The 12,182-nt window shown below is 39.5% G+C and overlaps 1 protein-coding gene across 2 annotated transcripts in view; it reads left to right on the top strand.

The window, feature by feature from the left end:
• Positions 1–12,182, top strand: part of MIDEAS (mitotic deacetylase associated SANT domain protein) — a 53,286-nt gene that overhangs the window by 22,346 nt on the left and 18,758 nt on the right. For both annotated transcript variants that reach the window (XM_077784142.2, XM_021533540.4), the window contains exon 2: positions 6,485–8,183. In XM_077784142.2, coding sequence (XP_077640268.2) covers positions 6,720–8,183 — 1,464 coding nt within the window. In that variant the 5' untranslated portion in view covers positions 6,485–6,719. The remainder of the gene's footprint in view (positions 1–6,484; positions 8,184–12,182) is intronic.

The following is a 12,182-nucleotide window of genomic DNA, read 5'->3' on the forward strand; positions in this document are numbered from 1 at the left end:
TTTACCATAAACAAAAATCTTTTCTTGAAGTAGGATTTGTATTTCTCCTTGGATTGATTACTTTGTGAAGTGTAGTTCATGTATTTCCATTTAAAATATGGTAGTTCTACATTTTGTGTTATTTTGCTTGCTGTGGGTAATTAACTTCTGGTGGTGCTGAATGTCAGGAATGGTTTAGATTGGAGCAGTAGTCTGTGGTATCTGATGGTCCAATACAAGCGGCCTTATTTTGCTGGCACATAGTCTGTCACAGCATGACCACTTTCTCACACGTTTCACCTCACAGAGCTGATGGGTTTCACTTTTGAGTCTCTGGTTATTACAGTGGTTTAATAAAGCTTTATTAATTCCCATCCTCTGAAAATGGGAAAGTGGCAGCAAAGTAATTGTAAGTGTGTCCTCAGGGCAGAGGCGCCCCTACAGTCAGTCAGTTCAGTCTTTCGTGGCAGTAGAAAAGGGCCAATCACATGAAAATTTGGGTAGGTCTGTAAGTGTCTGCTATGCATACTACTTATTTAGGTGTTTGCTAGCCCCAGGCAGGTACCTTCAGGAATCAGTGGAAGTTGCCAAACTTCCTGGATGCTGTGTTTTCCCTTTTGTTGTCTGTCTGTGAAGCAGCTTTCCTTTCATCATTTTGTCTTTATTACAGGACTGCTGTAGGATTCCTTTTTTTGCTGTGTAGTGTTATGGTGTTATACAACAAGTAAGCCTTCCCCATTTCATGGGCTTTATTGATTCTAAGACTTTGGTCTGATAAATTCTCTGGATTAGTTTCATACTTGGAGGTGTTAGGGGAGATTGATACCTAATTACATTCTTTTGTAGTGGGCTTCTTTTACACTGCAGATGGCTCAGTTGCTTGGTTTTGTTTGTTTGCTTTGGGCTTCAGCTGTTGCACTTCTGTAGTGCCACGCTCCTGGAAAACACACCTTTTGCTATAGTGACAGTCATTCTGGATGTCTGGAAAATACCATACCATTTGTGATAAAGTGACAGAAACATAAAATCATCATCTTTGTATTTGGCTTTCTTGCACAAACATGGTTTATTTTCTATGCTGTGCTGTTATCCTTCCTGTTCAAGGTGTCTGAAGGTGGTGAGTAGGAGGTTGGAAACAATCCGCAGGAATTTTGATGTAGCTAACTGTCTGGAAGAAAATGTGACAAAGTGAGTGTGCCAAGAGGCTTTGGAAGGAGAGATTGAAGCTGTTTCCATATACAGCAGGGTAAGCATAGGCTATATGTAATAAACTTTGGAAATCTTTTGCAAACACAAAAACTGACCCATGTTTTCTGCCTTTTATCTGTTCATATCCAAGACTGTTGCAAATGGTGCTAGCGGTTTCACAGAGGTAGATTTCTGCTAGCTGCAACAAGTTTGTGATGACCTGTAACTCTTCAGTCATTTTCAAAAATGTAAAAGCCAGAAACAAAATCTACCCTATTGAGCCTCTTCTGACCTCCTATTGAACTGAAGGAATTTAAACTTTTTTGCCTTTCTGCACATGAATAGCACACCCAACTTACATATTTCACAGGTAGATTTCATTAAACCCATGTTTTCTTTCAGATTTGAAGGGGAGCTGGTAGCTATTATATTATATTGCTTAATTTTTGACCTTGCTTATTGCATCATATAAGTGAGTTGTTTCCTCTGTTTCTCTTCCTTATTATTAAAATACATATTATAATTCTTCACGTGTTTCATAAATGTGAAATGTTGCCATAATAATGAGTAAATTGGAGAAAGAATGTTTTATTGCTCTATCTCAGAAGGACATGGGTAATTTGCTGCATTTGTCTTAAATGTAAGATTATTCTTGGAATCTGTCCATCATCCTGGTTGAAAGTGATTGAGCTGCTTACTAGGGAGAACCATAATTTCAGTTGCTGGCAGCAGGAGGACTTAGTGAGAAATTATTGTCATCACAGTAATCTGACAGATTTCCTGTAAAGAACAGTGACATCATTGTTGCAGTTAAAGCTGAGCATGTACATTAGCTAACACAGAGGAACATTTTATTTTACATGAATAAAACCCTAAAAGAGAGGAATTTAAAAGCTAAGATGGTGGAATAAAAGATGGTCTACAACTGCAACTACAACTTGTTAGTATTCTCAGCATCCTTAATTTTGCTGAAGTTTGAGGAGAAATCAGAGTTCTGTCAGAGAGAAATGTTTGCAAATGATCTCAAAGGAGAATGAGGAGTGTGCACAATTTCAACTTTGTTACTATGCCAGATATAGCTGATGTAGCAAATGAACTAAACAATGCACAGGACAGCACAGTCCTCAAAAAGTGAGCTGAAGAGTAAGGTTCAAGATTACTACAGTGTGTGAGGTCATGAACTTGATATGTGAAACTGTACAAATATACATATGCTTAGTTAAGAGAATATTTATAGAAATGGAATAATGGTGGTTATTTACCAGTTTTACAGGCAACAGTTGCCAGTTATACAGGGAACAAATTTTGAAGAGAGATAGAGATACTTTACATTAAATGGTTACCATTGAGTGTTTTTTATTTGTTCCCTAAATAAAATAATCTTTAACTTTAGTTAAGGTTTTATTTCAGGCTTTCCAGGCTAATAATAAACTCTGACAAGATAATTGCACTGTGTTGGGATGTCTCAATAATTCTGCTTTGAATTGGGTAAAATCTGATGATGGGTGGTCTGGCTGGTAATGGCCTAGTGAGCAGCTCTGAGTGTCTATGCCCTGCACGCTTCCAATATCTATTTTGAAAGGACTTCATCATTTCAGAACAGAATCCTGGATGCAGGAAGAGACTGCTCTGTAGTCCTTTTGTATACTTCAGGAAGTTCTTCAGCATTCTTTGCCTAAATTAACTCATATGGTGTTTTATATGTGTTCATGATTTTGTTTAATGCATTAGTGCAGATACACTAGAGAAGGTTTTAGCTAAAAATGCTAAGCCTAACTTTCCTCAGTAAGGTGCCATGAATTACTTTCCTTAGGTATTTTTCCTTCTGGAAAATACTGCATATGTGCTCACTGGATATGTATATATAATTTGTCATTCTTTTTAGGTGTGGAAGTGACAGCCTTACAATATCAAAAATCCCTTAGAAATATGAAAATATTTACAGTATTAAAGGAGGTGATATACAATTAGTATTTATCTGGAGAAAGTTCAGGAGAAGTTCTTGAATGTCAGAAGCTCCTGGAAGTGAAAATAACTGATGATGTTGCATGCCAAATCATAGAGTTATTAAAACAAAATATACTGATCCTAGGTTCTACTTTTTATCTGTGCAATGTAAAAGCAATGCTAAGTGTCATAACACCTCTGTATATTTGGAGGCAAGACACAGTATCTTCTGGGAATTACAGTATTGGAACTGGTTCTGTGCTTTATTCAAAGGTAAGGAATGGTCCAGGGTGTACTGCTCCAAAGCACTTAAGCCTGGAAGCGTGTTGCCATTTTCCTGTGCTACTACAGGCTGATTCTTGTGCTGAAATTCAAGTAAAACAAAACAAAGCAAAGCAGAAAAACCCCAAAGCTGGTAATTGGCTTGGATGATGATTGTGTGAGCTCATTCCCCCAACCTCAGGAGGGAAGCCTGTTTAGTCAGCCAACAGTGCTCATGCAGTGAAGCTGCCAAGCATGATCTTTCCTGAAGCATAGTCATGCTGCAACTTGAACATTTATCACTGCAGCTTAAACTCTGAACTGTTATTATTAGAATGGCAAAGAAGATACTTTTCTGTAGATTTTCTATATGGAAAGAACTTCTAAAATGTGAATTTTGTGGTACTTTCTTTTACCATTAAATACCAGATGCACCAAATCTTCCTTTATCTTGGTGATCTCTTAGGATGTAGTTATTTTTGCATGTAACTGGGAGACCTGGGATGTTCAGTATGCGTGTTTTTTCAAAGTACCTTAAATATCTTTTCTCCCTGGTCATGTCCTTTTCACTATCCTGGGTTTTGTGCTGAATAACTTCAATTGTACATATTCCTTTTCCTCATTTACGTTATCTCTGAACTTACTACTTTTTATACTTTGCATCTTAATAGTTTTGTTAGAACTCTTTCCCAGATTGCTGCAGTTCTAAACTGGTCTGAGTTAAACCTTGTGATATTGGTATCTTCTTACCCAGTAATAGAAAAAGCAGAATCAAAGTCCACACAAGTGCAGGTTTGGAAAGTTGTGCTAATGCAATGCTTTTTTACTAATGTGAGAGTCCTCTTGCTAAAGGTCTTCTGGGTACTTTTCTGTGTGGTGACTGCAAATCCCAGCCACAACTATTAAGAACAGCATCAGCTGGGCTCTTTCTTACTTTCTTTCTTTGGTTGAAAACAAAGGCCCTTCATGTCGAAAGTTGAATGACATCTTTTTGACAATTATTGTTGTATTTTTCTTCACAGTGTAAAAAGTCTACAGCAGAATTTCAGAAAGCTGTCAGGTTAAAACTTGATCCAATGGTAATGTCTTCTAACTTTTAATATACAGAAAACCTTCCATTCTTTTTATCAGAATGCTGTGACTGATCATTACAAAAGCATCAAGAGAAAGAAAATTTTGCTGAGTTTGGAGAGAAAAATAGCTTGTGATGATCTCACAGAGTAAGACTGTCAGAAATCACTCTTAGTAGTATTACCTCAGGTGTTGAAGTTTAGCTGTTATCTCTGATACATTTGCAGTACTGCAAAAAGCAAGGAGAGAGGATGGATAGCATTAAGGCTTCTGAGAGGCATATGGCAGCTTATCCACCTCTACATTTTTGCTACCAGGGATTCAGTTTCCTGCTGTAAGATGTTTTTTCCTCTCCTAGTGAAATTTTGAAGTAGGAAAAACTTACCTTATGAAATTTTTGTTTGTGTACTAATTGCTGTTTAGAGAGAATTTTCCATCTCACGTGTCCATAATTTCTCCTATTTTCGTCCTGTTGTGATAGTCTTGGGAAATGAGCTGAGACGTTGTGCTTAGAGGAGGGAGGAATGCCCTGGCTCCGTGCTGCGGGGTGGCAGAGGTCCATGGTTTGTAGCCAAAGGCAAAGGGGAGGCAGTGTGGGGGAACAGCTATGTAACAGCCTGAGGAAGTGAGTCACTTCACTCTGAAACACAGTCCCGTGGTTCCAGTCGCACTGAAGCCAAGCTTGGCCTCTGAGGTGGAAGCTGCGTAAGTTAATTAAAACTTTTTGTCCTTTCCTTCTTGTCATGCTCCCAACCCCACCTCAGTATTAAAACCTGCACTGTACCCATATCCATCTGAGGAAGCTCAGGTTACAGGACTTCAGTGTGCTATATAATTTTGGTTTATTATTTTTCAGTTTGGAAAGCGGGATAAGTAGATTGCAGGCTTCATTGGAGGGGATGTGTGTGTTAGTCTTACCTGCTCCACTCAAGACAAACTTGATTATATAACAGAAGGGATGTAATAAGAATAGGGTTTTAACAATTTGCTGTAAGTTTCCTGGAATATATTGGCAGTGGGATTTAAAGTGGAACAGAATGCACACTGAAAAGGGTAGGAATAGAGACTTACACTAGAATGTTAGTAGTGGTAATCTGATAATATAATTGAATTTAAAACTAAACATGTAAAAAGGTTTTAGGTGTCCAAGTAGAAATACTAGTATATGTGTACACACATTAGACCTTAATCCTGCAAACTAGCCTCTTAGAGTTTGTGGATAGCTTTTCTTCATGGAAGAAGAGAATAGGAGGGTAGAATTGTAGTAGAGTGCCTGTTCTGGAAAGGCTTTCTCCTGTTATGTTTTTAGCTTTACACTAACAGATATTTGCTGATGCCTGTGAACAGCTGTTACAACAGAGCTGCCTGAACTGCCTTTCAGTGAGTGTTACCTGAGCAGGAGCAGTTTCTTTCAGCTGTTGAAGAAAACTTCTGAGGGAGCAACAGGTTGAGCAGGCCCTGGCCCTAGGGCTTGGACGCTCAGCAGGCAGTTCTTGACCAGAAATCATCTGTAATCATTGATGGTATATGTGTGACTGATGGACTGTTGCCTGACCCTTTTCTTTCAGAATTCTGAATTGAGCATCTTGCTGCAAGTTTGGCTGCAGTCTTCATGTACACACGTGTCTTTTAAAGGTCTTTGGGAAGCAAGCCATGATGGTTTTTTGTTTTGTGGTTTTGAGTTGCGATTAAAACCAGATTATTCTGGCTACAGGAAGATGTGGAAGTCATTGGCCAGATCAGAGGTAGTAAAGAGTAAGAGTAAAACTTTCAGGATGAACTTAAGTGATTAGTCAGAATTCTTGTGTGCAATAGGGAGTTGCATCATGCAAGTACAGTGTGGTATCTATTTTGTAAAACTAAGTTGTTTTGTTTTGCATTCTTCTAGCAGGTCACATCTGTTGTTTCTTCCATCTATTATCCTGGTCTTCATTTCCATGGGAGATGGGACAGACATACACATTTTTGCTTATCACATGAGCATTCATAGGCCAGTTATGTCTGTTGATGATTCATTGCAATTGCTTCTCTATTTCAGGACCTGTAACTAAGTGGTCCGTAGTGACCTCTGAACCACAAAGTATAAGAGTGAAAAGAAGTGGGAAAAGCACACAAAGAAAAAGGAAGTGAATGCACTTTCATCTGGACTTCTATCCTACCATTTATTACTGAAGCTGAATGGGAAAGAAAGACTGCTGTGCCTTTCCTCCCCCAACCTCAGGGATGGGTGGATTATAAATACTGTGTGTGTGGCTGGGAGAATAGACTGAACCATGAATCTTCAGGCTCAGCAAAAGTCTTCAAGTAAACGGACTGGGAAACGAGTTGCCTATTTTAATGAGCAGGACATAGCTGTGCCATCAAAAGAACCACAGCAGCAGCTTAAGGAAGGGCAGTACTATGGTCATGGAGGGAATATACCAGTCTCCCAAACTATGGAGATTTCTCATCCAGGAGGATTAACAAGTGCACCCAACAACGTTGCTTTGATGAACTCTGTTTACAATCAAGATAGGGGAGAATCAGTGATGATGCCCCAGTCAGTAACAGCTGTCAAATGGCAGAATTCACTAATGGGAAACCGGTTGCCAGAGAGGGGTGACAGCCACTGGCAGTCTCCACCTTCAATGTGGAATCACAGTATGGTTTTTGGGGGCAACCCAAAAGGACCCCACTCCAATGCTGGTGCCCCAGGTTTCTATGGCCACCCAGAAGCCATTAAAAGAAATCAAGAGAAAGGAGTATTTGTGTCACAGCTGGATTTATATGGAGATGCTGTCCAGCAGATGATGTCTCAGAAGGCTCAGCTGGAACAGCAAGCCCTGGTTAGACAACAAGCTCAAATGAATTCTTTTCATCAAATGCAGAAACAGCAGCAGCAGAATCAAACTCTGCCATTGCAGCCTTTCCAACTTGCATTTGGTCACCAAGGCCAAAAGCAAGGTCTTCCTGAGCTATTACATGTATTTCAAGAAGCCCCAACTTCTTCCAGTCCAGCATTTACTGCACAACAAAAACAGCAAGCTCTTCCCCAGCTACAGCTCTTCGAAAATTTCTATCCTCAGCAGCAGCAGCAGCATCAGCAACAGACTGCCACACAAGCCTTTGGTCTGCAGCAAACAACTTCTATAGCACAGCCTCATGTGGCAGCTGCAGCACCTCAGCATCACATGATGCCACACCAGTTTCAGCAAGCAGAGAGGAACCAGGAGCTATTCAAGGCATTAACAGAGCAGAACCAACAGGCTGTTCTACCTCAGACGCAGATTCCCTTTCCAAGAAGGTCACGGAGACTCTCCAAAGAAGGTGGCCTGCTGACATCTGCAGGAGAAGTGTTGACTTCTAAGCAGGCAGAACAGCCACCTAGCAATTTATTTCTGCATCACTGGCAAACACATCAGCAAGAGGTCCCATTACAGCAAACACCTGAGTCATTGGCCCACAGTAAAAGTAGCTATTTGCACCCCAAAAGATTGGATCTGGGGCAGAAGGATGTCCTGGTGAATAGTGAGCAGTGCCAGATGGAAACAGACAGGCAAGCTGCAGCCCACAATGGTAGAGATGAGGAGAAGCAGGCAGCAGCACCTGAAGAAAACACTCAGAGAACTAATGATCTTCAGAGTGTCAGAGGTGGTGTAATCCAGAGTACCCGACGGAGGCGACGTGTTTCTCAAGAAGCCAATTTGCTGACTTTGGCCCAAAAAGCTGTTGAGCTGGCTTCTCTTCAGAATGTAAAGGTAAGGTATAGACCCTAACCAATATAACATGTGTTAGACTACAAAATAGGGCTGAAAGGAAGTTATGCAGGATAGGATAGTATCTTGAAGTGTGCAACAAGGGCAACTCTGGTGTGGAGGCATATAAGTTCAGCTACTCTAGTTCATAGATGTGGGAGAACAGAGATGTAGTGTAGTAAAACCACTAAGGGAAAGTTTTATTTCAATAACACCAAACATTATTTTAGCCCATAAAAATGAAAATATGGCTGAAAATATGAATGTTTTTAGCTTTGGTCTCAATGTGATCAGGAGTTTTGAGAGGCAAGTATAAGCAGCTTACTTGTTGTCTTTTTACCAATTTAATATTCTCTTTCTTTTTTGTTTAAAGACTTAGGCTTACCTGCCAGTTTTTCAGTTTCAGCAGTTGAAGTGTTTCTAAAATTCTCTATCTAAAAATTACATGTCCAATATTTCTCAAATATTAAAAGTCAAAGGAAGCTTCACTTACCTGAAGGACCTATACCAGGCATGACAAAGGCCTGTCTCATGCAGCATCCTGTTTCTAAGAATGACCTAAGAGCTGTAGAATGACCTGTCTGCCCAAATGACCTGTCTGCCCATAGACCTCCTGTACGACTTAAAGGAGAAGAAAGTGCTGACTGATTTGGTAGTTCACTACTCCTAAACTTTTGATATCCCATCAGTCTAAACTGAACAGTATATTTTCCATATGGCAGAATGACAGAGTTCAAAATTAACTAGTCTATTGGGAGACAAGTGATGGGATTAAATTTTGGAGTTGAGTGAAGATTTTTGAAGGGATTGTTTTTTAATGTTTTCTTAGAGTTATGGTTTGCCTAATTTTTCATTGAGTGCTTCTTAGGAGGCACACGTTTCCTTGGAAGTTTTGTTGCCAAAGGCTGAAGAAATATACGTTACATGAGCTACTTTTACCTACACTTTTGATATCTGAGTTGCTATCCATTCAGACGATAAAGGGAAGGGCATTTTGTTGCCTGTTTTGTTCTTATCATCCTTTTTATCCTAGTCTGTCTGTCACTGTTTTTCCCATCTCTTCTTTAGTGGAATGTGCTGTTTGAGTGAAAGAACTAAACTAATAAACAATGAGCTGAATATCCATAGCCTGCTCCATCTCTTGGACAGCAGAAAGTTTGATGTTGGGTTGATGCTCTCTTCAATCCTTTTTGCTCTAACTCCAGTTGAACCAGCAGATTTGATAAAGAAATGGTAGTACATAGTAGCATGGTGTATTTGCTCATACTTTGCCAGCCACTGTGTGGTTATATTGCAGAAGGCCTGCAATGCACATGGCACTTGGATCACTAACAGTGTCAACAAGAAGCACATAGAGCATTTAGGAAAAGGCCCTGAGAGATGAAGCTAGAAATTGGCTGTTTGAAGGCACGTCTGCTTGCAGTCAGATTCATAATGTAAAGACCAGAGAAGTGTTTTGACAGATGCTCTTTTGTTCTTTGCAGTTATGCAAGCATAATGGCACTAGCAGAAGAACTCGTTATGTTTAGATCTCTTCAGGTTTTCAGGAGGAGGTTTTGAAAGATGATAAAATTCTTACCAGAGGTCTGATGGATTTTACATCTTTAAGATGTTGGATATTATGTCAGGGAGAAAAAGAAGATATGTTTGCTGAATGAGAGTGGGCTGCTTCTCTTATGAGTGTCTTTCTATTAAAAACAACCTAGAATCTTTCTCTGCATAGGTTATCTGAAGAGTGTGTAGAAGGCCATAGAGTTAAATTATTGATTGAAGAAGATAACATTCATAATTTGAACTAGTTTTTTTAATATCCCAGTCTAGGTATGTGTACCTTACACAAAAATAATATTCTGGACAGCAATATCTGTCTACCTGCAGTGTCACAACTGATGCTTTGCACCAGAGCTGCCTGTGGCTGCCTTTTTTTTTTTCAGGTGATGCAAGCTTGTTGCTGCCTACAGGCTGCAGTAAATTCTCAAATCCTAGTTTAATTGTTTCAATGTGACTTCTTTTCTTCTAAAAGTACAGAAAAAAATTTCTCAAATCTGAATGGTTATCTGAAAGGATGTCTGAATTTAAATAGTCCTTTATGGAAGGAAGATAAATTTTGGTTACCTAGCTGTTTTTCTCTGGCACAGGGCAGGGCACCAGCTGCTACAAACAAAACGGGGAAAAAAAGTTTTGTTTGCAGAATTGTAGTTGTGGACTCGCCTCTTTCATGGACAAGCTTTGGTTTGACTGCAGACAGAAGCTGCCTCCCCTTGATGAAGATGATGCACAACGATAGCAGAAAGCACTATGTAGGCAGGTGTTTTTAAAAGGATGGTGTGGTTTCTAATCAGATCACATATGTGGCCTTGGAACAGTTCTTTTGACTGTTGCAGTTGGGTTTTTCTGTGAATTTTAAGTTTTTTGAGGGATAGACAGGATTGATGCAGGAATGTCTGATAGGTTTCTGTGGATTTCCCGGAGGACTCGAGATGACTAGTTCATATCTCGGTATTTATGCAAGAGTCTAAATGAAAGTGCCACATGTCACACTTGCTGCAGTTATCCAGCAGCCCTCCTGCCCCAAATTCTGCAACAGGCATGTTGAGGTAGCTGAAAATCCCCTACCAGGTCCCATCCTTTCTGCTTACCTCTGTGAAAAATCTAACAGCTGAGAAACTATTTAGGGATCTGAACCAAAAGGCTTAATTTCAAAATTAGTCATGTCTCTTAGTAAACATTAGGTATGTGTGAACTTTTGTGATCAGAAAAGCAGTGGTGTGGACATTTTTAAGGATGTCACAATTACTTATATTAAGTCCCAACTGATGCCTTTTCTCTATCAGTGCTACTGTTCAGATCTTCTCTTCTTCTTTTGGAGGGGTCATCTCTCCCATCTCTGAGGAGGAGTCCTTTGTTGTTTTCCCCCGAGTTTTGAAAATAAAAGGAGCATAGTTAACCAATAGAGGAATAGAGGAAAGTGACACTTTTGGGTGACTATTGCACTTTTGAGCTGCCATAATTTCCTTCTTGAAGTCAGCAAATTAGTTCAGGTCTCTTGACCCAGGAAGTACCTGAGGTTTTAGATTGGTCAGAATTGGTGTTTGTTCACACATTCACATTGTCATTACATGTTGCTGTACCCAGAACATGGTGGAGGGAAGCTACCAAAAGATACAGGAACCCTTTTATGTCTAGAGTCAGTGGACTCCAGTGATGTCTGTCAGCATGATGAACATGATGAATGCCATCCAAACCCAAAATTGGTGGTTTTATGGGAAAGTACAGGAGCCTGACACCAGTCTGAAGTGAAGACAGGTCCTGAGACCTCATTAATTTGTCCTGAGGCTTATTCTGGGACAATGGATGCCACTTGTGACTTTACAATTGTGCGTTCCATCACTGTGTGGTAGGGGTGTACATCTGCAGTGTCTGTGAAGAAGGAGTCAGACTTGTAAACTGCAGAGTAAGTTACAGAGTAAACCTTTCTGTGCAACTTAGCCCAACTCTAATAAAAGGTCTTGAAAGGAGACAGTCCTGGATCTTCTTGATATAGTAGATTTTATATGCTCAATCTTGTTATCTGGCTTATTTTGAAGGCTTAATGTTTTCCAGAGTCAGAAAAAAAAAAAAATGAAGCAAAAAAACTAGCTCTGGGTTTGGGTTTTTTTTGTGTGAGAGATTTAATTAAGATATTATCATGGTTCAGTCTTCCCTAGAGCAGAAATCCAATATTTGAAATTAATAACCTGCAGCTTTTGATCATTACTAAAACTAAAGAGCTGTTGTTGAAAGTTATAAAGCGGACACAAATTCATATAGAAAATAAAATGTTAAAACATAGGTAGTGAAACAATTCTTAAGAATGACCTATATAAGTGTTCTAGCAGTTGAGACTACAGGCAATTGTCAAGTTATTCTGTGGAATTTTATTAACACTGTAAAGTATTTTTTTTTCCTCCAGTAATGCTTCCAAATCCATTTCAGCTTGCAAATTGCTTTGAGAAACTTGAT

Source organism: Lonchura striata, chromosome 5 (genome assembly GCF_050655825.1).
Source record: "Lonchura striata isolate lonStrDom1 chromosome 5, ASM5065582v1, whole genome shotgun sequence".
Lineage (NCBI taxonomy): Eukaryota > Metazoa > Chordata > Aves > Passeriformes > Estrildidae > Lonchura > Lonchura striata.